Below are 24,745 nucleotides of genomic sequence, written 5' to 3' on the forward strand. Positions count from 1 at the left end.
GGGGGAAACGATTTAATCAATTTTAGAATAAGGCTGTAACGTAACAAAATATGGAAAAGGTGAAGGGGTCTAAATACTTTCCGAAGGCACTGTATGTAACTGTGTCTCAATGTAATCAAGGTATGAAATTATTATTATTTTCAAATACAATCTTCTTTTGGGCTTAGTTGTGGTCAACTTGCAGTGTACAAATTATTATAACAATGTTCTGGTCCCCAACCATCCGCTCCAAACAAAAATAGTCCCGCAGCAGAATCTTGTTGCCTACTCCTGCCCTACCCAGGGCTGTTCCTGGAGGGCCGAAACACTTCTGGTTTTCATCCTCTCCCTATATAGTGTACTTTGTGAAAGCTATTGGTACATGAAACGCCTTAAGTAAGGAACACATCTCTACTTTGTCCTTCAGACCCCCTATTCCTGCAACAACAAAAAAAGGCACGTCTTACGATACTGTGGATTTGTAAAGGAATATAAATATATTGTACAAATACATCACGCAATGTGTTAAAAACACTAAATCATGACCTATATGTGAAAATATATTAATGAAATGTAAGATAGATGTATGCATATTTCATTTTTCCTCTATAAAGTATACATGAGATATAGTTATATTTGATCATGTCAAATACAAAAGAAGCCCGTTCCAAGGAGTGGGTGATTGAGTGTTTGAGTTGTGTTTTTCCTGTTTAAAAGACTGCAGCTATAGTGTGTATTATTGGGCTTCGGGGGAGACTGCACACTATGCTGTGAGTAGCACCATCAACAGATGAAATACAATGCTGTTTTATTTCTTCTTCTTCTTCTTAACCTTTACTTTATCCAGGTTTTTGGAAACAGACCTGGTTGGATTGAGGTTTGCTTTAGTGCTTCATCAATAATGTTGAATCAACGTTGAAACAATGATGTATGTTGGTTTGTGTGTCGCTTTGCGTTCAGGACCCTGGCCATGGCTGGTCTGATAGCCCTGTAGCACAAGGAGAGAGAGAGAGTTGTGTTGTTGAACACAACATTATACTATACACTGGACTGGTGTGTGTTATGTGTGACCTCACAGGTTAGAATCGTACTCTTTCTTAAAACTCTCCTGTTTGCTAGTTCATGTCAAAGAAGCATGCTGCATAAAGACTGTGACCCCCCCACTTTGCTTCGAGGCATCTATCTCTCCTCTCCTCTTTTTCTCTCCCCTTCTCCCTCATTCCCTCTCTCTCTATTGAATGTGAAGATGCTACTCAAACACACGGTTGGTCATAATGTGGGGTCTAGGCCTATTGTCCCTGAATGATTCTATAGCTACTGATCCGCTTGCTCCTACCACCCCACAGACATTTTCAGCATCTATATTTTGTATATTTTTGTATTCATTTTTCTTACCTTTACAGACGAGTTAGGGTTGAAAAATCTGCATGCTTCATTTTGGCGCTATAACGAATGGTTGCGACGCACTGCGTCACCATTTTTTTTTTTTTTACGTTTCCAATATAGGAAGATGATGAAATGTTGTTTTTATGAGTTGCTGCAGACATGAATTATATGTGATTATATATCATATAAATATATGATAATGATGAGTGTATCAAGAGGCTGGACAGCCTTGGAGACGAGAGTGTAGATAAAATGTTCACAATATTTTTAACTAATGTTAAAAAGAGAGCCTTTTTTTGTAAATGTACCTTGTGTTCAATAATACTGCTGTATCGATTGATATGACATCATGGATATTGTAAATAGCTCAACCAGCCATCTGTCCTGTTCAGTTAGATCTCCAGGTTGTAGCGCAATTGTCTAATCCCCCCCGCATTCAGTATTCTCTTTTTTTATCAAGGGAAAAAAACTTCAAAAGTATATTGCAAAATGTAAATGACTATGTTGACTCTGAGAGGTTTTGGATGATGTCTGGTGTGTAGAGGTCAGTGAGAGTCCAAACGTCCAGCGACCTATGACCCAATCAGGTGTGGTGAGAGAGAAACACAAGCACAAAACCCCATTTGTCATCAGCCCAGCTCTGCACTTTTACAATGGAGGTTTTAAGCATTGATAGAGCTGGATTCAAACCTTATCGGATTTAAATTCAAAGGCAATGTTCCCGCGTTCGCAGAGACTTACTTACTTACTTAGGCCCATCTCTCCTTTGGGAGCTTCCTTGTGGGTTCCAGTATAGCGCTTGCCTGGTGATGTTGGAGGGGAACTTTCGGAGGGTGTGGCCGATCCATCCCCATCTTCTCCTCCGGATCTCCTCTTCCACCGGAACCTGGCTGGTGCGCTCCCACAGGTCAATGTTACTGACTCTGTCCATCCATCTGATGTTAAGGATGCGTCGCAGGCACTTGTTTACGAAGCTCTGAGTTGTTGTTATTGTGGGTTTTGTTGTCCTCCATTTTTCTGAGCCATACAGCATCACTGACTTAACATTGGTGTTGAAAGTGTTTGTGTTTTTATTTTCCTGGAGCTCCAGATGTTTCTTTGGGAGATGAAGGCTACTCTTGCTTTTTGAATTCTGGCCTTACGTCCTGCTCGGTTTCGCCATGTTTGGTGATGCACAGGTAGGTGAAAAAACTGGCATCCTCCAGTGGTTCTTCTCCGAGGGTGATTGGATTGTTAGATTCGTTGTTGATCGTTATCTTGGTTTTGTTTCTGTGGATATGGAGTCTTTGTTGGGATGGTGTGGTGTCCAGGTCTGACGTTTTATCTTGCATTTGCTGTTGACTGTGTGACAGGAGTGCTAGATCCTCCGCAAAGTTGAGGTCGTCCAACTGTGTCCATAGAGACCATTGTATGCCATGTCACCTGTTCTCGGTTGTCTTCCTCATGATCCAGTCAATGGCTAACAGGAAAAGGAAGGGTGACAGGAGACATCCCTGTTTTTCTCCAGTCAGGACTCTGAAGAGTGTGCTAAGCTTGCCGGCATGCACAACCCTGCATGTTATGCCATTATAGGTAGTGCAGATCATTCTGGAAAGCTTCTCTGGTACACCATAGTGTCTGAGGAGCCTCCATAGGGCGTCTCTGTGTCTAGGCTGTCAAATGCTTTCTCATAGTCCACGAAGTTGACATACAGGGAAGAGTTTCAGTCAATGGATTGCTCAAATGTAATGCGGAGCGTGGCACTTTCGTGGAAACTGCATTTACCTGTAAACGCTGCATATGTCTGCTCAATTGGAAATGATCTAGACATTTTAACGTGGATCTTCCGCGATACGGATTGAATCCAGCCCCTAGTCTACGTTCCATAAACACACCCCTGTCTTTTGGACTGCAGAAGTGTGCACTCCTGGCTTGATCAGCCATGTCGTGGAGTGTACTACTGGGTGCAATACTCATATAATTTGCTCACTCAATTTACTTCAATTGTCTATTTTATGCCCAGCATTTTTAGGGGAAAAGAGATTACTGACTGTTGTAGAGAGGACTTAATGAAGTCAAGACTTCTGTCTTTAGGGGTGTGTTCTCTGTAGTCCTCTGTGTAGTCTCTACCTCTAAAGGGAAACAGGAAATTGAAAATGCCAACTTTCCCAAATCAGCTAGTTTAATACTGGTTTAAACTGTCATTATCTATTAGTGTTACCAATGCCTCATAGCATAATGCCACTTCCATAGAAATAGGGAATGCAATGTCCTTCATTTGGCTATCAATTCTAAATCCTCTGTATGTTTCTGGTCACGTCCCACCTCTGTTCCACCTTCATTAAGTTGTTAAAGAATGTAGGAGAGGAGAGTCAGAGAGAGAAATGTGATGATGATGTCTCTGTAGCCACACACACACACAATTATACAGGACATACAGTGCAGTTACAGCCAGTGGGAAAAAAATACTATAAACTAAATATATCTATAAATAAAGTAAAAGATGTATGTTTTCTAATATCTTGTAGAAAATGCTTTTGTAATGATGTTGAAAGTAAAGTATTTGCTGGATTCTGCTTCCTTGGACAACAGTGACAAAACAATAATGTACAGAGGAATTTGTCTGTGTTGACGATATATATATATAAAAAAAACAATGTGGCTGTGCAATTTATGTACATTTGCAACTAGACTTATTAAAGTTTTATTTAGCTATTTTAAGCCTCTGCCTTGTGTGTTTCTTGCCACTGTGGTGAATATATTTCCAATACATTTATATTTTCAATACCAACAATCACGTAAAGGTTATCTCAAATTTATATGCACTTTTCATGTGACTCAGACAAAAAACCTCAACATATTTCCAGCCACAACCTATAATTCAGCCGCAAACCAGTAGATTCAAACCTATAATTTGGTAAACACTGTTTTAGATGATTGATAGGTGTGAAATCAGATACAAATGTACATATGTTCTAAAATGCTCAGTCCAGTATTAGAATGACGATTACGAGAACCATTTAGAGGAGGGGAAGATGGTGGGAGAGAGGTAAACGAGGGAGAGAGCTAAAAGATGAGAGAGAGATGGAGAGAGAGGTAAAAGAGGGGTAGTGAGTGGTGCATGCTCCTCAGCTAGGCTGACCTACATACTGCCTGATTGTTATTCCCCACAGTAACTGGGAGAGAAGATGAAGAGAAGAGGGAAAGAGGGAGAATGCTCCAAAACACGTGAGCTGAAAATGCTCAAAAACTCTATCCTACCTTACCCGAGGTAGACATTTCTTGCCATGTATTACAGTCAGGGCTGGGGAGGTTACTTTCTAAATGTAATCCATTACAGTTACTAGTTACCTGTCCAACATTTTAATCTGTAATGTAACTTTTGGATTATCCAAACTCAGTAACATAATCTGATTACTTTCAGTTACTTTTGGATTACTTTCCCATAAGAGGCATTACTTTCCCATAAGAAGAAGACAAAAATAATCCATCAAACGCATTTGGTTTGTCATCATAGTGGTCTCTGACTTGTGGTCAGACTCGCTCAGGTGGAACAAACGTAAACTTGTGCCTTTTTCCAATGCTTGAATGTCATTGACAGGTGTCAACGTATTTTTTTTCATTTACATCGTTTCTGAATTTAAAAGTAATCCAAGAATGCTGTGTTTACACAGGCAGACCAAATCTGAACTTTTTTCTATGAATTGGTCTTTTGACCAATCACATCAGATCTTTTTCAGATCTGATTGGTCAAAACAGCAATTAGTGAAACAAATATCAGAATTTGGCTGCCTGTGTAAACACAGCCGAAGTAATCATCTAGTTTTTTCTAAGTATCTGTAATCTAATTACATTATTTTTTCTGGTAACATAACTGATTGCAGCTAGTTTATTTTTGTAATCCGATTACATGTAATCAGTTACTCCCCAACCCTGATTACAGTACGTTAAAGTTTGCTATGTGCTACACTTCAAAGAAAATGGCTTAACACCAGTGTAGAATTATTGCCCTGTGGGCCAGTAACAGGCAGTGATGTGCAGTAAGGGTAGGCAAGGTAGGCAGTGCTAACTCTGTGAAAAGACTATAAGATGGCACCGATATACACGGCAGTTCTGCTTCTAGCTCCTAAGTAACTTTGCAGCATTTTTATATATTTTTTGTAATTTCTTTCATTATTAGCCCAGTACGTTGTTTTTGAAAGAACTTCTGACTATCAGAACGGCAGTAACTCACTAGCATTCCTACCATAAATACGACTTTCCCGAATCGGATCCCCCAAGGCAATTTAATTTATCCCAGAGGCTACTCCAAGACACCGCCGGTGGAGAAGAGGTATTCTGAGTGGACTTCTAGTCCGACTCAGGAGGCGTGTACACCATCCACCGCATCCGTGTATATTACTCGCTAATGCTCAGTCCCTGGACAATACAGTAGACGAACACAGGGCAAGGATCTCCTTCCAGAGAGACATCAGGAACTGTAACATACTCTAAAATACTCTCTGGATATACTGTCCCCATCAATACAGTCATCTGGGTTCTCAGTACATCGCGCAGACAGGAATAAATCATTCTCCGGGCAGAAGAAAGGCTGAGGTGTATGTTTCATGATTAACAACTCATGGTGTGATTGTGATAACGTACAGGAACTCAAGTCCTTTTGATCACCCAATCTAGAATACCTCACAATCAAATTCCAACCGTATTACCTCAAGAGAATTCTCTTCGGTTATACACACCTGTATATATTCCCCCTCAAGCCAATACCACAACGGCCCATAAGGAATTACACTGGACTTTGTGCAAACTGGAAACCTCATATCCTGAGGCCGCATTTATTGTAGCTGGGGACTTTAACAAAGTAAATTTGAGGAAAACACTACAGAAGTTCTATCAACACATTGCCTGTTGTACTCGCGCTTCAAAAACTCTCGAGCACTGTTACTCTCCCTTCCGGGATGGCTACAAGGGATCCCACCGCCCTCCCTTTGGCAAATCAGATCATGACCTATAGCCAGAAACTCAAACAGGAAGTACCCGTGCTAAGTTCTATTTACGCTGGTCTGACCAATCGGAGTCCATGCTTAAAGATTGTTTTGATCACGCCAGTGGTAATGGCTGGAGCGAAATCATTGGAATGATATATGTATACCTCAAATACATGGTTTCCATGTGTTTGATGTGTCGTGGTAATTCTAATCAATAATGAGAAGAGAAGGTCAATTACCAATAAGGATATTAACTTTATCAAAAACGTATTGATAAGGGTGCAGGTCAATGCAACACACACATACAAGGTGAATCGATTGAGTCCAAATCAAATGTATTTGTTACATACACATGGTTAGCAGATGTTAATGCAAGTGTAGCGAAATGCTTGTGCTTCTAGTTCTGACCATGCAGTAATATCTAACGAGGAATATAACCTAACAATTTCACAACAACTACCTTATACACACAAGTGTAAAGGAATGAATACGAATATGTACATAAAAATATATAAATGAGTGATGGCCGAACGGCATAGGCAAGATGCAGTAGATGTTATAGAGTACAGTATATACATATGAGATGAGTAATGTAGGGTATGAAAACATTATATAAAGCGGCATTGTTTAAAGTGACTAGTGATACATTACATCAAGATGGCAAGATGCAGTAGATGGTATAGCGTACACTATATACATATGAGATGAGTAATGTAGGGTATGTAAACAGTATATAAAGTGGCTAGTGATAAATTGATTACATCAATTTTTCCATTATTAAAGTGGCTGGAGTTGAGTCAGTATGTTGGCAGCAGCCACTCAATGTTAGTGATGGCTGTTTAACAGTCTGATGGCCTTGAGATAGAAGCTGTTTTTCAGTCTCGTTCCCGCTTTCATGCACCTGGATGATAGCGGGGTGAACAGGCAGTGGCTCGGGTGGTTGTTGTCCTTGATGATCTTTTTGGCCTTCCTGTGACATCGAGTGGTGTAGGTGTCCTGGAGGGCAGGTAGTTTGGACATTTAAGGACATTTAGAAACTTGTCCTGAAGCCACTCCTGCGATGTCTTAGCTGTGTGCTTAGGGTTGTTGTACTGTTGGAAGGTGAACCTTCACCCCAGTCTGAGGTCCCGAGCGTGCTGGAGCAGGTTTTCATCAAGGATCCCTCTATACTTTGGCTCCATTCATCTTTCCCTCGATCCTGACTAGTCTCCCAGTCCCTGATGCTGAAAAACAACTGACATTCAGGCCAAAAAGTTGGTTTCATCAGACCAGAGAATCTTGTTTCTCATGTTCTGAGTCCTTTAGTTGCCTTTAAGTAAACTCCAAGTGGGCTGTCATGTGCCTTTTACTGAGGAGTGGCTTCCGTCTGGCCACTCTACCATAAAGGCTTGATTGGTGGAGTGCTGTAGAGATGGTTGTCCTTCTGGAAGATTCTCCCATCTCCACATAGAAACTCTGGAGCTCTGTCAGAGTGACCATCAGGTTCTTGGTCACTTCCCTGACCAAGGCCCTTCTCCCCCGATTGCTCAGTTTGGCTTGGCCGACAGCTCTAGGAAGAGTCTTGGTGGTTCCAAAATTGATGGAGGCCACTGTGTTCTTGGGGACATTCAATGCTACATACATTTTTTGTACCCTTCCCCAGATCTGTGCATAGACACAATTTTGTTTTGGAGCTCTACAAACAATTCCTTCGACCACATGGCTTGGTTTTGGCTCTGACATGCACTGTCAACTGTGGGACCTTATATAGACAGGTGTGTGCCTTTCCAAATCATGTCCAATCAATTGAATTTACCACAGGTGGACTCCAATCAAGTTGTAGAAACATCTCAAAGATGATCAATGGAAACAGGATGCACCTGAGCTCAATTTCGAGTGTCATAGCAAAGGGTCTGAATATTTATGTAAATAAGGTATTTCTGTTTTTTTGCAAACATTTCTAAAAAGCTGTTTTTACTTTGTAATTATGAGGTATTGTGTGTAAATTGATGAGGACAATTTTTGAATAATGCTGTAACATAAATGTGGAAGAAGACAAGGGGTCTGAATACTTTCCAAATGCACTGTCATGACTTGCCCTTTTTGGTGAAGATCATAGGCGCCAGACCCCCCCCCCTCTCTTCTCTTTCACACCACAGTTTTATGATGGTCATAAATACCTGCAGGAAAACTCTTTCTCCCACTCTTTCAGAAATGGAAGTTAAATCCCTTTGTTACCACAGAGAGAGACATTGCAGTACGGTAACATCAAAATGTTGAATAATGAAACAATATTTCTGTAATCCAAACAGTTGGAAGGGTCCGTGGGTACTTAAAGAACAATCATGTGGAATTCATTACTAGTTTGTGATGTAACTAAGGACAGTAGAACATCTCTGAATGTGTATATTTCCCAGTGATCCGATTCACATCTAGATGTTGTGGAACGTATATGATTAAATATGAAACTATTTGTGAGAAGATGTAATGGGATGTTTTTCATATGACATGTAATTGTTTTTAATATGAAGGCTTAACCAGTCAGTGACATCACCCACGTGTGGTATTTTTTGTTGTTGCTATCTAATGTTTTTTTATCAATGAGTCTGGTGGTTTTTATGCTCAAAATCTAAAAGTGCTTAAACTGCATCAAAACTTCAGAAAAGGCACCAGGGTATGCATGCTTTCCTTCCCATCCATTCAAATTCATTTAAATCGTTGACGAGCATGGCCGTCCCTGACTACAGTCACTCTTAATGGACAGGCTCAGCATAGGTCTTGCTGCCTAGCTTCATTCATTGCATTAAGCCCATTTCATATTTTGCGCATGCGTATTGCCTAAACAAGTTGTGTGGGTAATCCTGGGGTAAGCTCTGCACATTTTGGGCGTGTCTACATCATTTGGCGCTCGCATCCTTTGAACTGAACAAAGCTACAGTAGCTAGCTAGCAAAAACAACCTTGCAAATTGACATTATACTACATTATACAACATTTTCCAAACTTGGTATAATTCAGAGGGGAAGACCAACACCTGCGCTGCTGACCTTCATCAGAGGAAGCGACAGAAATTCATCAGGACAAGAACATGCTCAGGCCCAGGTCCACGAGGTGGCAAAAGGTAGATTTGCCACCGCGGTTTTAGTTTTATATCCCTATATAAAAATAGCAAAAAAGTGAAAATTATTTAGTGACAGGTTGCCGCAAAATCTATGTCTCCACTGCGCTGTATCAGCAACCATGGACAGAGCGCCCCGCGGAGAGTGTGTGTGTGTGTGTGTGTGTGTGTGTGTGTGTGTGTGTGTGTGTGTGTGTGTGTGTGTGTGTGTGTGTGTGTGTGTGTGTGTGTGTGTGTAAGGAGGCTATGGAAAGCCACTGGGCGGTTAGGTAGGCTATGACTCCTTTGGGTTTCCATAAGTGTGAAAAAACGCTACTTATCTGTGGTAGGCTACGTGAATAATGTTGTAGGCTACGTGAATAACGTACTGTGATACGCCTCCGCCTGTAATTTTGATTTTGATTCATAAGGACGGGGTCAAGTTTACATTTGAAGCTGCGTCACTCAACTCTGCCTCACACCCCACCACTACAGAAATTAGTTAGCTTCTTAGCTAGCTGTAAAAGGCATTAGCGTTTTTAGCCTATTTAGCTTCAACCAGCTAATCTGCCACAATGGATCTCAGAAATCAAACCACGAGGCCGCCACCAAGCACAGCAGCGATGATGCTTGAAGAGCTTATCCCCCACCAAAAGTGGCGCCAGGATAACGGCTCAACAGCCCCCTCCAACAGTTCCTGACGATCTCGGAACAGAGGAGCCAGCCCAGGTTAGCCTAGAATCCTAATGCAAACAGGGCCTTCACCCAAGGCGGATATTGTAACTGGAAGCATGCTATTGATACATCCAAATGATTCGCTAGACATGCATCAAGCAAGGAGAATTTTAAAGGTACTTGCACTGTGGAATGAAAAACAAGTTCGAAGTTCTATGGGAAATGAGATGTCAACACTTGTTAATGATAGGCAGCTGGCAGTAACTGATTTTCGTCATTTCCGGTCACAACTTGCAGACTTGTTTACGTGCTGCTGTGCGATTTTGTTGCCAACCTTACTTTGCTACCTGACAACTTTACGTTTTTTACTTTTTAATTACCGTTTATATTTTTAGCTTTTCCCTCACTCAACTCTTTTTCATTCAACTTTTTCACTCCGGACGTTTTATCTGGACATGGTTCGTCAGGACCTCCAACAGCCGAAGCTAAGTAACATTAACATGATGCCTACTAATTGCAGTCGCTGTACTCATAATATACAGGAGAACGATCGCCTTATGGCGAGGATAGCTGTGCTGCAAGCCCAGCTTCAGACGCAATCGTTAGGCAAGGGTAATTTCAGTGTAGGAAAGGATGAAACAGTGTCTGTGCCACCAGTAAGTGCAGATAGTAACGTTAGTATAAATCCCCTCGCACGGTCCCCGCAGCAGGACAACTTTCTCATGGCTTCTGGAAGGAAATGCTGTAGGAATGCTCAACCGGTGTCGCTCATTCAGCCAACAGAAACTTTCAACCGGTTCTCCCCATTAAGCAGCGAGTCGGAGTCAGAGGCCGAGCCTTCTCTGGTCTCTACTCCTCCCGTTCCGGGGTCTGAGACGCCGAAGCTTCCCACCGTTAGCTCTGAAAAATTGAAAACCCTAGTCATTGGCGACTCCATTACCCGCAAAATTAGACTTAAAACGAATCATCCAGCGATCATACACTGTTTACCAGGGGGCAGGGATACCGACGTTAAGACTAATCTGAAGATGGTGCTGGCTAAAGCAAAAACTGGCGAGTGTAGAGAGTATAGAGATATTGTTATCCACGTCGGCACCAACGATGTTAGGATGAAACAGTCAGAGGTCACCAAGCGCAACATAGCTTCAGCATGTAAATCAGCTAGAAAGATGTGTGGGCATCGATTAATTGTCTCTGGCCCCCTCCCAATTAGGGGGAGTGATGAGCTCTACAGCAGAGTCTCACAACTCAATCGCTGGTTGAAAACTGTTTTCTGCCCCTCCCAAAAGATAGAATTTGTAGATAATTGGCCCTCTTTCTGGGACTCACCCACAAACAGGACCAAGCCTGGCCTGTTGAGGAGTGACGGACTCCATCCTAGCTGGAAGGGTGCTCTCATCTTATCTACGAACATAGACAGGGCTCTAACTCCTCTAGCTCCACAATGAAATAGGGTGCAGGCCAGGCAGCAGGCTGTTAGCCAGCCTGCCAGCTTAGTGGAGTCTGCCACTAGCACAGTCAGTGTAGTCAGCTCAGCTATCCCCATTGAGACCGTGTCTGTGCCTCGACCTAGGTTGGGCAAAACTAAACATGGTGGTGTTTGCCTTAGCAATCTCACTAGAAAAAATACCTCCTCCATTCGTGCCATTATTGAAAGAGATCGTGATAGCTCACATCTCAAAATAGGGCTACTTAATGCTAGATCCCTCACTTCAAAGGCAGTTATAGTCAATGAACTAATCACTGATCATAATCTTGATGTGATTGGCCTGACTGAAACATGGCTTAAGCCTGATGAATTTACTGTGTTAAATGAGGCCTCACCTCCTGGTTACACTAGTGACCATATCCCCCGTGCATCCCGCAAAGGCGGAGGTGTTGCTAACATTTACGATAGCAAATTTCAATTTACAAAAAAAAAACAACAACGACGTTTTCGTCTTTTGAGCTTCTAGTCATGAAATCTATGCAGCCTACTCAATCACTTTTTATAGCTACTGTTTACAGGCCTCCTGGGCCATATACAGCGTTTCTCACTGAGTTCCCTGAATTCCTATCGGACATTGTAGTCACAGCAGATAATATTCACATTTTTGGTGACTTTAATATTCACATGGAAAAGTCCACAGACCCACTCCAAAAGGCTTTCGGAGCCATCATCGACTCAATGGGTTTTGTCCAACATGTCTCTGGACCTACTCACTGCCACAGTCATACTCTGGACCTAGTTTTGTCCCGTGGAATAAATATTGTGGATCTTAATGTTTTTCCTCATAATCCTGGACTATCGGACCACCATTTTATTACGTTTGCAATCGCAACAAATAATCTGCTCAGATCCCAACCAAGGAGCATCAAAAGTTGTGCTATAAATTCTCAGACAACCCAAAGATTCCTTGATGCCCTTCCAGACTCCCTCTGCCTACCCAAGGACATCAGAGGACAAAAATCAGTTTACCACCTAACTGAGGAACTGAATTTAACTTTGCGCAATACCCTAGATGCAGTTGCACCCCTAAAAACTAAAAACATTTGTCATAAGAAACTGGTATACAGAAAATACACGAGCTCTGAAGCAAGCTTCCAGAAAACTGGAACGGAAATGGCGCCACACCAAACTGGAAGTCTTCCGACTAGCTTGGAAAGACAGTACCGTGCAGTATCGAAGAGCCCTTACTGCTGCTCGATCATCCTATTTTTCCAACTTAATTGAGGAAAATAAGAACAATCCAAAATGTATTTTTGATACCGTCGCAAAGCTAACTAAAAAGCAGCATTCCCCAAGAGGGGATGGCTTTCACTTCAGCAGTAATAAGTTCATGAACTTCTTTGAGGAAAAGATCATAATCATTAGAAAGCAAATTACGGACTCCTCTTTAAATCTGCGTATTCCTCCAAAGCTCCGTTGTCCTGAGTCTGCACAACTCTGCCAGGACCTAGGATCAAGGGAGACACTCAAGTGTTTTAGTACTATGTCCCTTGACACAATGATGAAAATAATCATGGCCTCTAAACCTTCAAGCTGCATACTGGACCCTATTCCAACTAAACTACTGAAAGAGCTGCTTCCTGTGCTTGGCCCTCCTATGTTGAACATAATAAACTATTCTCTATCCACCGGATGTGTACCGAACTCACTAAAAGTGGCAGTAATAAAGCCTCTCTTGAAAAAGCCAAACCTTGACCCAGAAAATATAAAAAACTATCGGCCTATATCGAATCTTCCATTCCTCTCAAAATTTTTAGAAAAAGCTGTTGCGCAGCAACTCACTGCCTTCCTGAAGACAAACAATGTATACGAAATGCTTCAGTCTGGTTTTAGACCCCATCATAGCACTGAGACTGCACTTGTGTAGGTGGTAAATTACCTTTTAATGATGTCAGACCGAGGCTCTGCATCGGTCCTCGTGCTCCTAGATCTTAGTGCTGCTTTTGATACCATCGATCGCCACATTCTTTTGGAGAGATTGGAAACCCAAATTGGTCTACACGGACAAGTTCTTAGGGATGTCATTCGAAAACATAATGTTAAATTTCACTGCTATGCGGATGACACACAGCTGTACATTTCAATGAAACATGGTGAAGCCCCAAAATTGCCCTCGCTAGAAGCCTGTGTTTCAGACATAAGGAAGTGGATGGCTGCAAACTTTCTACTTTTAAACTCGGACAAAACAGAGATGCTTGTTCTAGGTCCCAAGAAACAAAGAGATCTTCTGTTAAATCTGACAATTAATCTTGATGGTTGTACAGTCGTCTCAAAAAAAACTGTGAAGGACCTCGGCGTTACTCTGGACCCTGATCTCTCTTTTGAAGAACATATCAAGACTGTTTCAAGGGCAGCTTTTTTCCCATCTACGTAACATTGCAAAAATCTGAAACTTTCAGTCCACAAATGATGCAGAAAAATTAATCCATGCTTTTGTTACTTCTAGGTTGGACTACTGCAATGCTCTACTTTCCGGCTACCCGGATAAAGCACTGAATAAACTTCAGTTAGTGCTAAATACGGCTGCTAGAATCCTGACTAGAACCAAAAAATTTGATCATATTACTCCAGTGTTAGCCTCCCTACACTGGCTTCCTGTTAAGGCAAGGGCTGATTTCAAGGTTTTACTGCTGACCTACAAAGCATTACATGGGCTTGCTCCTGCCTATCTTTCCGATTTGGTCCTGCCGTACATACCTACACGTACGCTACGGTCACAAGACGCAGGCCTCCTAATTGTCCCTAGAATTTCTAAGCAAACAGCCGGAGGTAGGGCTTTCTCCTATAGAGCTCCATTTTTATGGAATAGTCTGCCTACCCATGTGAGAGATGCAGACTCAGTCTCAACCTTTAAGTCTTTACTGAAGACTCATCTCTTCAGTGGGTCCTATGATTGAGTGTAGTCTGGCCCAGGAGTGTGAAGGTGAACGGAAAGGCCCTGGAGCAACATTTACATTACATTACATTACATTTAAGTCATTTAGCAGACGCTCTTATCCAGAGCTACTTACAAGTTGGTGCATTCACCTTATGATATCCATTGGAACAACCACTTTACAATAGTGCATCTAAATCTTTTAGGGGGGGGGTTAGAAGGATTACTTTATCCTATCCTAGGTATTCCTTAAAGAGGTGGGGTTTCAGGTGTCTCCGGAAGGTGGTGATTGACTCCGCTGTCCTGGCGTCGTGAGGGAGCTTGTTCCACCATAGGGGTGCCAGAGCAGCGAACAGTTTTGACTGGGCTGAGCGGGAACTGTGCTTCCTCAGAGGTAGGGGGGCCAGCAGGCCAGAGGTGGATGAACGCAGTGCCCTTGTTTGGGTGTAGGGCCTGATCAGAGCCTGAAGGTACGGAGGTGCCGTTCCCCTCACAGCTCCATAGGCAAGCACCATGGTCCTGTAGCGGATGCGAGCTTCAACTGGAAGCCAGTGGAGAGAGCGGAGGAGCGGGGTGACGTGAGAGAACTTGGGAAGGTTGAACACCAGACGGGCTGCGGCGTTCTGGATGAGTTGTAGGGGTTTAATGGCACAGGCAGGGAGCCCAGCCAACAGCAAGTTGCAGTAATCCAGACGGGAGATGACAAGTGCCTGGATTAGGACCTGCGCCGCTTCCTGTGTGAGGCAGGGTCGTACTCTGCGAATGTTGTAGAGCATGAACCTACAGGATCGGGTCACCGCCTTGATGTTAGTGGAGAACGACAGGGTGTTGTCCAGGGTCACGCCAAGGTTCTTAGCACTCTGGGAGGAGGACACAATGGAGTTGTCAACCGTGATGGCGAGATCATGGAACGGTCAGTCCTTCCCCGGGAGGAAGAGCAGCTCCGTCTTGCCGAGGTTCAGCTTGAGGTGGTGATCCGTCATCCACACTGATATGTCTGACAGACATGCAGAGATGCGATTCGCCACCTGGTTATCAGAAGGGGGAAAGGAGAAGATTAATTGTGTGTCGTCTGCGTAGCAATGATAGGAGAGACCATGTGAGGATATGACAGAGCCAAGTGACTTGATGTATAGCGAGAATAGGAGAGGGCCTAGAACAGAGCCCTAGGACCATGCCTCAGGACTACCTGACATGATGAATCCTTGCTGTCCCCAGTCCACCTGGCCTTGCTGCTGCTCCAGTTTCAACTGTTCTGCCTGCGGCTATGGAACCCTGACCTGTTCACCGGACGTGCTACCTGTCCCAGACCTGCTGTTTTCAACTCTCTAGAGACAGCAGGAGCGGTAGAGATACTCTCAATGATCGGCTATGAAAAGCCAACTGACATTTACTCTTGAGGTGCTGACTTGTTACACCCTCGACAACTGTGATTATTATTATTTGACCATGCTGGTCATTTATGAATATTTGAACATCTTGGCCATGTTCTGTTATAAACTCCACCCAGCACAGCCAGAAGAGAGGACTGGCCACCCCTCATAGCCTGGTTCCTCTCTAGGTTTCTTCCTAAGTTTTGGCCTTTCTAGGGAGTTTTTCCTAGCCACCGTGCTTCTACACCTGCATTGCTTGCTGTTTGGGGTTTTAGGCTGGGTTTCTGTACAGCACTTTGAGATATCAGCTGATGTAAGAAGGGCTATATAAATATATTTGATTTGATTTGATTTCCACTTTGACAAACCAATCAATCAATCAAAAGTATTGAAAAATCCCTTTTGACATCAGCAGAGGTCACAAAGTGCTATACAGAAACCCAGCCTAAAACCCCAAACAGCAAGCAGTGCAGATGTAGAAGCACGGGGGCTAGAAAAACTAATTGGAAAGTCAGGAACCTAGGAAGAAATCTAGAGAGGAATCAGGCTCTGAGGGGTGGCCAGTCCTCCTCTGGCTGTGCCGGGTGGAGATTATAAGAGTACATGGCTATTTAAGGCCAGATTGTTCTTCAAGATGTTCAAACATTCATAGATGACTAGCAGGGTCAAACAATAATCACAGTGGTTGTAGGGGGTGCAACAGCTTTTCATAGCCGAGCATTCAGAGGTCGAGACAGCAGGTGCAGTAGAGAGAGAGAGAGCGAGCCGAAAACAACAGGTCCGGGACAAGGTAGCGCATCCGGTGAACAGGTCAGGGTTCCCTAGCCGCAGGCAGAACAGGAGCAGCAGCACGACCAGGTGGACTGGGGACAGCCAGGAGTCATCAGGCCAGGTAGTCCTGAGGCATGGTACTAGGGCTCAGGTCCTCCAGGGAAGGGAGGGAGAGAGAGACAGAGAGTGAATTAGAGGGAGCATACTTAAATTCACACAGGACACCAGATAAGACAGGAGAATTACACCAGATATAACAGACTGACCCTAGCCCCCTGGCACATAGACGTGTTCAGTCAGCACAGATGAAGCATGCTACACTCAAGGAAAGCTCAACTAATCCAACTGGGATTTGAGGGGGACTTTAGAAGAAGATTTCGGCGGGAATGAAAAGCTCGATTTCTCAACTCTTCTGAAAAGTTAACAATCTAGCTGGTTGGTTTTGATCAAAATCTTGGTGGTATAGCCAGTGGCGTCATTTTCAGCAAAAACATAGGGAATAGGGAATAGCAAAAAATAGCAAAATGGGAAGAGAACTTTTATGTTTGTTGTGGTATAGCATGATAGAAGCAGAATTCAATATAATTCCAATGCCCCAGGGTATAGTTGCATATCGGTAGGTTTCATCATAGAAACAGATGGGTTACATTCTATTTCTATGTTTTCTTGGTAGCCTATGGCTTTTCCTGGTTGTAAATGGAACTGTACATATTGGAACCGTGTTTATGGTAGGCCGGCATTGCTTAATTGATTACGTGGGTGGGTCGAATTTGAGCCACGGAAGTGTATTGCCATATCGCAACATGTTGCTGAACTAATGAGCGGCGGGATTTTCTCTGTTTGGAGCGGGCCTATAGGTCTATTTATTTGACAAGGCAGCTGTGCATGGCTGCATCTCACTGTAGTAGGCTGTAGAAGGCTATGTTTTGGTGATTTGCATTCACCTTTTGTTTACTGCGTTTGTTTACTATTAATGTAACTATCCTAAATACAGATCGTGTCCTAACTTTATCAATCTGATATTTTATTTATAGGCCTATAGTAGGCCTACCACTGTTTTGTTCTGTTCGCAATCATTCATTCATTCATTCATTCGCAGTTGTGTCAGTAGTCTAAGCCAAACTGCTATTTAGTATTTTTGTTTTGAATGAATAAGCTACTTTCAGCATTTAGTTTGTATTATTTTGGTAAGATAGCTGTGTGTACGGCTGCATTCACATCGGGTAATTCACCTATTACAAACAGTCTATCTAGCTTGTAGTCTAAATTCATTGCCAAATAGGCCTTGCTTTAGTGTCTAGGGCGCTGTCAATTGTGCTGATACAGCGCAGCGGAGATGGGATGCAGATTTCGTGTCAAACCCTCACCGATTTCAACTGCCCCCTTAGTCACTTTATCCTGGCGCCGGGTCTGGACACGCTGCCCAAGGCCTCTGGATATGATACCTGGCTTTCACAGGCTTCAACCGGTTTCTGCTGATGGTCTATGGAAAGATTTTAAGAGAAACTGATGCACTCTTTCGTGTTCTGCAGCATAAAATAATGGACATGGGGTTCTGCTGTGCACGTATCAGCGAAACGATGAAAGTTGTGGATGCCAGGAGGCAAGTGTTTCTATGATCGGTTTGAGGAGAAATGCACCACACTCGGCCTAACAGACAAAGTAATCTGTAGCAGACGGATATGAGAGGAATGTTTTACATCATTTTGGACAATATCAGTGTTCAAATGAAAGCCAGGTTTGATCATTTTGTCATCCTTGGCCCTACAATCCTGTCACTGAGAGGTTCACTCTGAAGGATAGACTAATGGACTTCATTTACAAGTAAAGTTAGTTCTAAATGCATTTTCTTTTGCAATTTGCGGGTTAGTCAACTGTTGAATAGACAGCATTCCCTTTGATGCATTTGATTTATCAAGCTCGAATTTTTTGATGAGACTGACGTTTTGAACTGCATTTTTCAGTCATTCCGATTATTGATATCAAAAATCCATTAGAACCGTATTTATTATATATTTGTGTGTAATAATATTTCACATAATAATATTATGTGTGAGTGCGCGCACAGTGCATTGGAAGAATTGTAAATCCATTGTGAAAGGCTATGGAGTTTGAAATGAAAACTATTCAGATAAAATGTGTCCATACATTGGTCTTTTATTTCCACCTATTGGTTGTAACTGTGGATGCTACATCGGTCTACAGCGGAGCTCAGTTGTGCAGTGTCATTTTGTCAGATGATACGAAATATGCTGCCATTGGAGGCTCTTTTTAATTTATTTTTATCTTGGCTACATTGGTATTTACATTTGGTGAAAATTGTTTGTCAATTTCAGTTAATAGCCTATATCACTGGTTGTTAGAGCTATCTGTTGTATGGTGAAGTTGGGCATTATCAATGTGTATCTGTGACTAAGGGCTCGACTCAATCCGTATCGCGGAAGTTCAGCGTAACAGCGTGATTGAAATTTAAAGGCAATGTTTCCATGTTAGCGGAGACCGCATTCACGTTAAATGCTGCACACAGTATGTCAGCTCAATCGGAACTTACCTTTAAATTTCTATCGTGCAATCTGTAACACTTCAGCGATACAGATTGAATAGGTCCTTATATCTGGATTTGATCATAGCCAGTGCCTACCCAGCCACGGACCTCACCACACATGCTGTGGACCACATATTAAACTGTGCAGAAAATGTACATTATGTAAGATCTAACAAATCTAAGATTAGACACAAGCAGCCCAGAATGATGCAAAGCAGAGCATTACCATCATCCTATAACATAACGCCTTGTCTTTCCACATACACTTCAGAGGCTGACTCAGGCCTAGGAGCAGGGAGCTAGCGAGAAGTCGGTGGATAGGGAACGGACCTCATTCATAATGCCTCCTCATGCTTATTTCACAGAGATGCCTTTAATTGCTCCCATGAGGCTCACTTAAGGCCCGAATCAGACTTAGGAAATGTACGCCTTTCCTATACATGCCTTTCCTACGCACCTCTCCGTAGTTGGTATTCCGACTTAAGCACCTACATAAGTTAACGGGCGTTGCAGGCGTGATTCCCTTGAGCGTGCTGAATAGATTTAATTAAATCGTTAAAAACTTGCTGGTCAACAGATTTTTTTGTGGAGTTTTCATTCAATAGGGTTTTCAGTACATTTATCTAAAGCAATTCCTTAACTCTAATTAAAGGCACACCAAATGTTTTCTCAACAGATTCACAAGAATATATGGACAGAACAGTTCAGAATATTAGGGGTCAATAAAAGAAATCCATTTAAATACATGCATATTAGTCTCCTTTTCAGCATATTTAAAATACTCTGATCTTGTATATTATTTAGGGTGAGGAAAACATTTATTAATAGTAAAAAAAACGGTTTGGAGAGCTTTTATGGCCAAAATATATTGTTGAATAAAAAAAAATACTGTGGTTTGATTCATCCTGAAAATTGCCATATTAAATAATATTCAATTCGGCTCCTGAGTGACGCAGTGGTCTAAGGCACTGCAGTGCTTGACACGTCACTACAGATCCGGTTCGATCCCAGGCTGTGTCGCAGCCGCGACCGGGAGACCCATGAGGCGACACACAATTGGCCCAGGGTCGTCCGGGTTAGGGGGTTTGGCCGGCCGGGACGACCTTGTCCCATCGTGCTCTAGAGACTCCTTTGACGGGCCGGGCACATGCACACTGATACGTTCGCCAGTTGCACGGGGTTTTCTCCGGCACGTTAGTGCGGCTGGCTTCCGGGTTAAGCGAGCAGTGTGTCAAGAAGCAGTGCGGATTGGCAGGGTCGTGTTTCGGGGGAACGCATGGCTCTCGACCTTCACCTCTCCCGAGTCTGTACGGGAGTTGCAGCGATGGGACAAGCCTGCAACTACCAATTGCAATTGGGTAAAAAGTGTAAAAAAAAAATCTAATAAAATAATAATATTGGAAGGTGCTTAAAGTGTACAATAGGGGTTGAACAGTTAGTCCTATAAATTTACTCTAATAATTATCACTAATCATGGAACTTAGTCGTGAACCTTCATGAACTATGCCAGGCTCCAGGTTTAAACGAGCATTCCATAATCATTCAAGCAGGCTACATTATTGCACAACTTGTAATACGCTAGTCTAATATGATCCACTATTGCTAGGGATACTCAGGAACAACCACATGAATGTGACAGAGGAAAGAATGCTAAAATAACATTGTAATGGAATGATGCTAAATTTAAGGAAATTAACATTCAAATGACAGTTATAAATGTAGGTTATGGGTATAACTGATGGTGGTTACTGATAGTGGCTAACATTTAACAAGATGCAAATGGTAAAAAATGCTGTGAAAAGTCCTGGCATAGAATTAAAACATTCTATAAATCAACTCAGTAGGTTTGGCGCTATAGTGTTATTCATTTGCGCATGGCTACTGAAGCCTATATCTTGGGTCTCCAAATGTTCAAGTACGTTAGCTAAAACCCTAAAACGAGGTGACGTCAGACAAAGCATCGATTGGGTTAAGACGAACCGTCAGTCCAAAACTAGCGGACCAATGGAGACTCATTGTCTACGCCTCCCTCTAAACCCCTCCATTCACGTAAAAATAATGCCAAAACTCGCAATCGAAAATCTCGGCAGTGAAAGCAAAGAAACAGACATTCAAAAGGAAAAATACGAGTAGCGTAACCAAAAGGTAGTACATGCAGGCAAAATCTATTCAATAGGATTGGTGGAAATTTTAACCGAAAACGATTTTTTGCATTCGTTTTCAAATATTAAAAAAAAATATATTTTGTCATAGAATTTTGCTCTCGCTTTAAATTATCTGCTTACAAGTTTTGGGGTTTTGCTTTTGACATTTTATTTTTGTTTCCAATTCTATACATTTTGCTTTCAATCGTTTGGTTTTTGATTTCAACATCCAATATTTCACCCGTCCTCGAAAATTTTTACATTTTTATATTTAACTAGGCAAACAAATTCTTATTTACAATGACGGCCTAGGAACAGTGGGTTAACTGCATTGTTCAGGGGCAGAATGACAGATGTTTACCTTGTCAGCTCGGGGATTCCACCTAGCAACGTTTCGGGTTACTGGCCCAAACGCTCTAACCACTAGGCTACCTGCCGCAGCGCCGCCTACATTCTCAACTTTATTTTTCATGTTCACGATTTATTTTATTTTGAATTCAATACATATGGCTCTAAATTGACCCCATACACCTTCATCCACACTGGCGCAGGAAAATATTTATATGTACTGTACATTCAAAACCTATTGGGAGTTAAGAGATCGTAAAAACAACAATCTGTCAGTATTCATTCAGAGACCAAGAAAAACCCTTTCAACTGGTTTAAATACAGTCCTTTATTCTGTATTGCAGTGCTATGAACAGACGCACAGTACATCCCAATGGAGGTTATGGTTAAGTATCTCTATTCTCAGATGCTGTGGTGGAGTACAGTAGTAGATGGAGCAAACGTCTATAGTCTTAGTAGTGTAGTGTGTGTTCTTAATTATGGGCATGTGGACAAGCAGCAGCCCATATGGTACTGAAGGAACCAATATGATAGCTTTAGTGTTTAGTTTCATTCTCCTGCAAGCAGCAACTGTTTATAGGTGACACTGACTGACGGGAATAAATTATGTTGAGAAAAACGAACAAAATCAAATACAATTCAAAAACATTCCTATGGATACGGATGACACAGTATTCGTAAACAAGCAGTGTTGAATGACAGCATTCTCCTGATACAGTCCTGGTTCTGTCTCATAACTTCCTATTCCCCATGTAGGGTGTCAAAGCAAAGGAGATGTGCTCCTATTGTGTCTGTGGCGGCCATTTTGAGTAACCATCTGTCTCTCTCACTGCTGTTTGTCTAAGGCTGCTATGTTATTGGAGTAGCTGCTGTTATGAAAGGAGAGGAAATGCCCAGTCCCAAATCAAACCATAGCCCATACAACCTATGCACTTCTGGAGATCTGAGAGTATATGATAGGTATTGGCAATTCTTTAATTACTTCACTTTGTCTTCAGATAGGCTGGGTTTTTTTCTTCATATTATTTATATACCATCCAATCTTCTCAGGTGGTCTTCAGTGCATGGGGGTACTGTTGGGCTAAGGGACGATTTGTGATTGGGCGGAACTGTCTGGGAGGATGTCCTTTTCCCTTTGGTACAATGATGAGACATCTCATCACTGATTGGTTCTGTGAGCAGGAACAGCCGAATGGCAGAACCGCTGGCCCTTACAGTTTATGGCCATTATATCAAATACACTAAACACACATGCATGCAAACACACACACACATTTGTGCAAATGTTGTAGGTTCTAAAGCTATCGTGGAAATGCTCAGATCCATACCCGCAACATACACTGTGTGTAAAACTGCAGTACGTGTGTTTCCCTGAAGAGAGAGCGTGTGTGTGTGATTGCTCAGTGGGTTGCTCGACAGGGCTGAAGCGAGACACAACCGACCCTGAAGTTATTAATCAATAATTGCATCTCAAGCAGGGCCTTACAACCAACCATCTCCCCCGCAGGACCTGAGTGGCCTTTCTTGACACACACACACACACACACCTCGTTCTCCCACTTCCTCAACCACCCTGTGGACTTCCTCCTCTTCTTTTTAAGGAAAAGTAATGAATTCCAGAAAAGGCCTCATGGTGCTGAGCCTCTGAGGTCAGCTCCCAACAATCTGTGTCTCTTCTCTCAACAGGACCCCCTGGGGGAATTTGAGCCAGTCTTTGTGTTCCTCTGTTAGCAGTGTGTGTGTGTGGGTGAGCGTGTGTGAGTATAGCTCCTTAGGCCCCAGTCGGGTCAGTTCTCTACATTGCCCTTGTGTGTGGGCCGTAGTCTCTGATGCAGCCTGTAGTCTTGGGACGAGGCCCTGCGCGGGGTGGCCGGGGAGCAGAGCTGGGGGGCCGACAGAGCCTGGCCTGGGGCGGAGGTTGACATATGGTGGGGGTGTTGAGTCCTGCCTGTCTGGGTCCTGCCGCAGCTTACAGAGCGCCTGGTGGAGGCGGTGCTGTCCTCGGGTAGAGCTCCTCCAGGATCCCCTCTTCCCTGGTTCTCCAGCTGAGCCTCACACACCTCCAGCAGGGACACCACCTGCTCCCTCAGGGGGAGGGACTTGAACCGGCGCTGGGCCAGGTAGAAGAAGGCCTCCACAAATGCCTGCAGACCCATCCCTGAGAGGAGACAAATAGAAGAGATGTGGTAGAGGGAGAAGGGTCAGAGGAGAGCGGGAAAAGGAAGAAACAGGGAGGTGGAAGAGAGAGAGTATTTGCTGTGTATCAAACTGATTCTCCCTGATCCTTGAGTCACTCTCCAAAAATGAGTAACTATACTGAACAAAAATATAAAACGCAACATGCAATTTCTAAGATTTTACTGAGTTACAGTTCATATAGGAAATCAGTCAATTTAAATAAATAAATTTGGCCCTAATCTACGGATTTCACATGATTGGGAATAGAGATATGCATCGGTTGGTCACAGATACCTTAAAAAAAAAAAAAAAAAGTAGGTGAGTGGATGAGAAAACCAGACAGTATCTGGTGTGACCACCATTTGCCTCATGCAGTACAACACATCTCTTTCACATTAAGTTGATCAGGCTGATTGTGGCCTGTGGAATGTTGTCCCACTCCTATTCAATGGAATTTGCTAGATATTGGCAGGAACTGGAACACGCTGTCGTACACGTCGATCCAGAGCATCCCAAACATGCTCAATGGGTGACATGTCTTGTGAGTATGCAGGCCGTGGAAGAACTGGGCCATCTTCAGCTTCCTGGAATTGTGTACAGATCCTTACAACATGGGGCCGTGCATTATCATGCTGAAACATGAGGTGATGGCGGCAGATGAATGGGACGACAATGGGCCTCAGGGTCTCGTCACGGTATCTCTGCATTCAAATTGCCATCAATACAATGCAATTGTGTCCGTAGCTGTCCACTAGCTCTCCCACATCCCTCTTGTAAGTAGCTTATGCCTGCCCATGCCATAACCCCACCGCCATCATGGGGCACTCTGTTGACATCAGCAAACCGCTTGCCCACAAGACGCCACGTAGTCTGTGGTTTTGAGGCCAGTTGAACATACTGCCAAATTCTCTAAAAACAACTTTGGAGGTGGCTCATGGTA

General features: G+C 43.0%; 1 protein-coding gene across 2 annotated transcripts in view; it reads right to left on the reverse strand.

The window, feature by feature from the left end:
• Window positions 1–21,937: 21,937 nt before the first annotated feature.
• Window positions 21,938–24,745, reverse strand: part of LOC106562979 (tubulin polyglutamylase TTLL11-like) — a 52,799-nt gene continuing 49,991 nt past the window's right edge. For both annotated transcript variants that reach the window (XM_014128145.2, XM_045689884.1), the window contains exon 10: window positions 21,938–23,785. In XM_014128145.2, coding sequence (XP_013983620.1) covers window positions 23,415–23,785 — 371 coding nt within the window. In that variant the 3' untranslated portion in view covers window positions 21,938–23,414. The remainder of the gene's footprint in view (window positions 23,786–24,745) is intronic.

The sequence above is a fragment of the Salmo salar genome, chromosome ssa11, assembly GCF_905237065.1.
Source record: "Salmo salar chromosome ssa11, Ssal_v3.1, whole genome shotgun sequence".
In the NCBI taxonomy this organism is placed as follows: domain Eukaryota; kingdom Metazoa; phylum Chordata; class Actinopteri; order Salmoniformes; family Salmonidae; genus Salmo; species Salmo salar.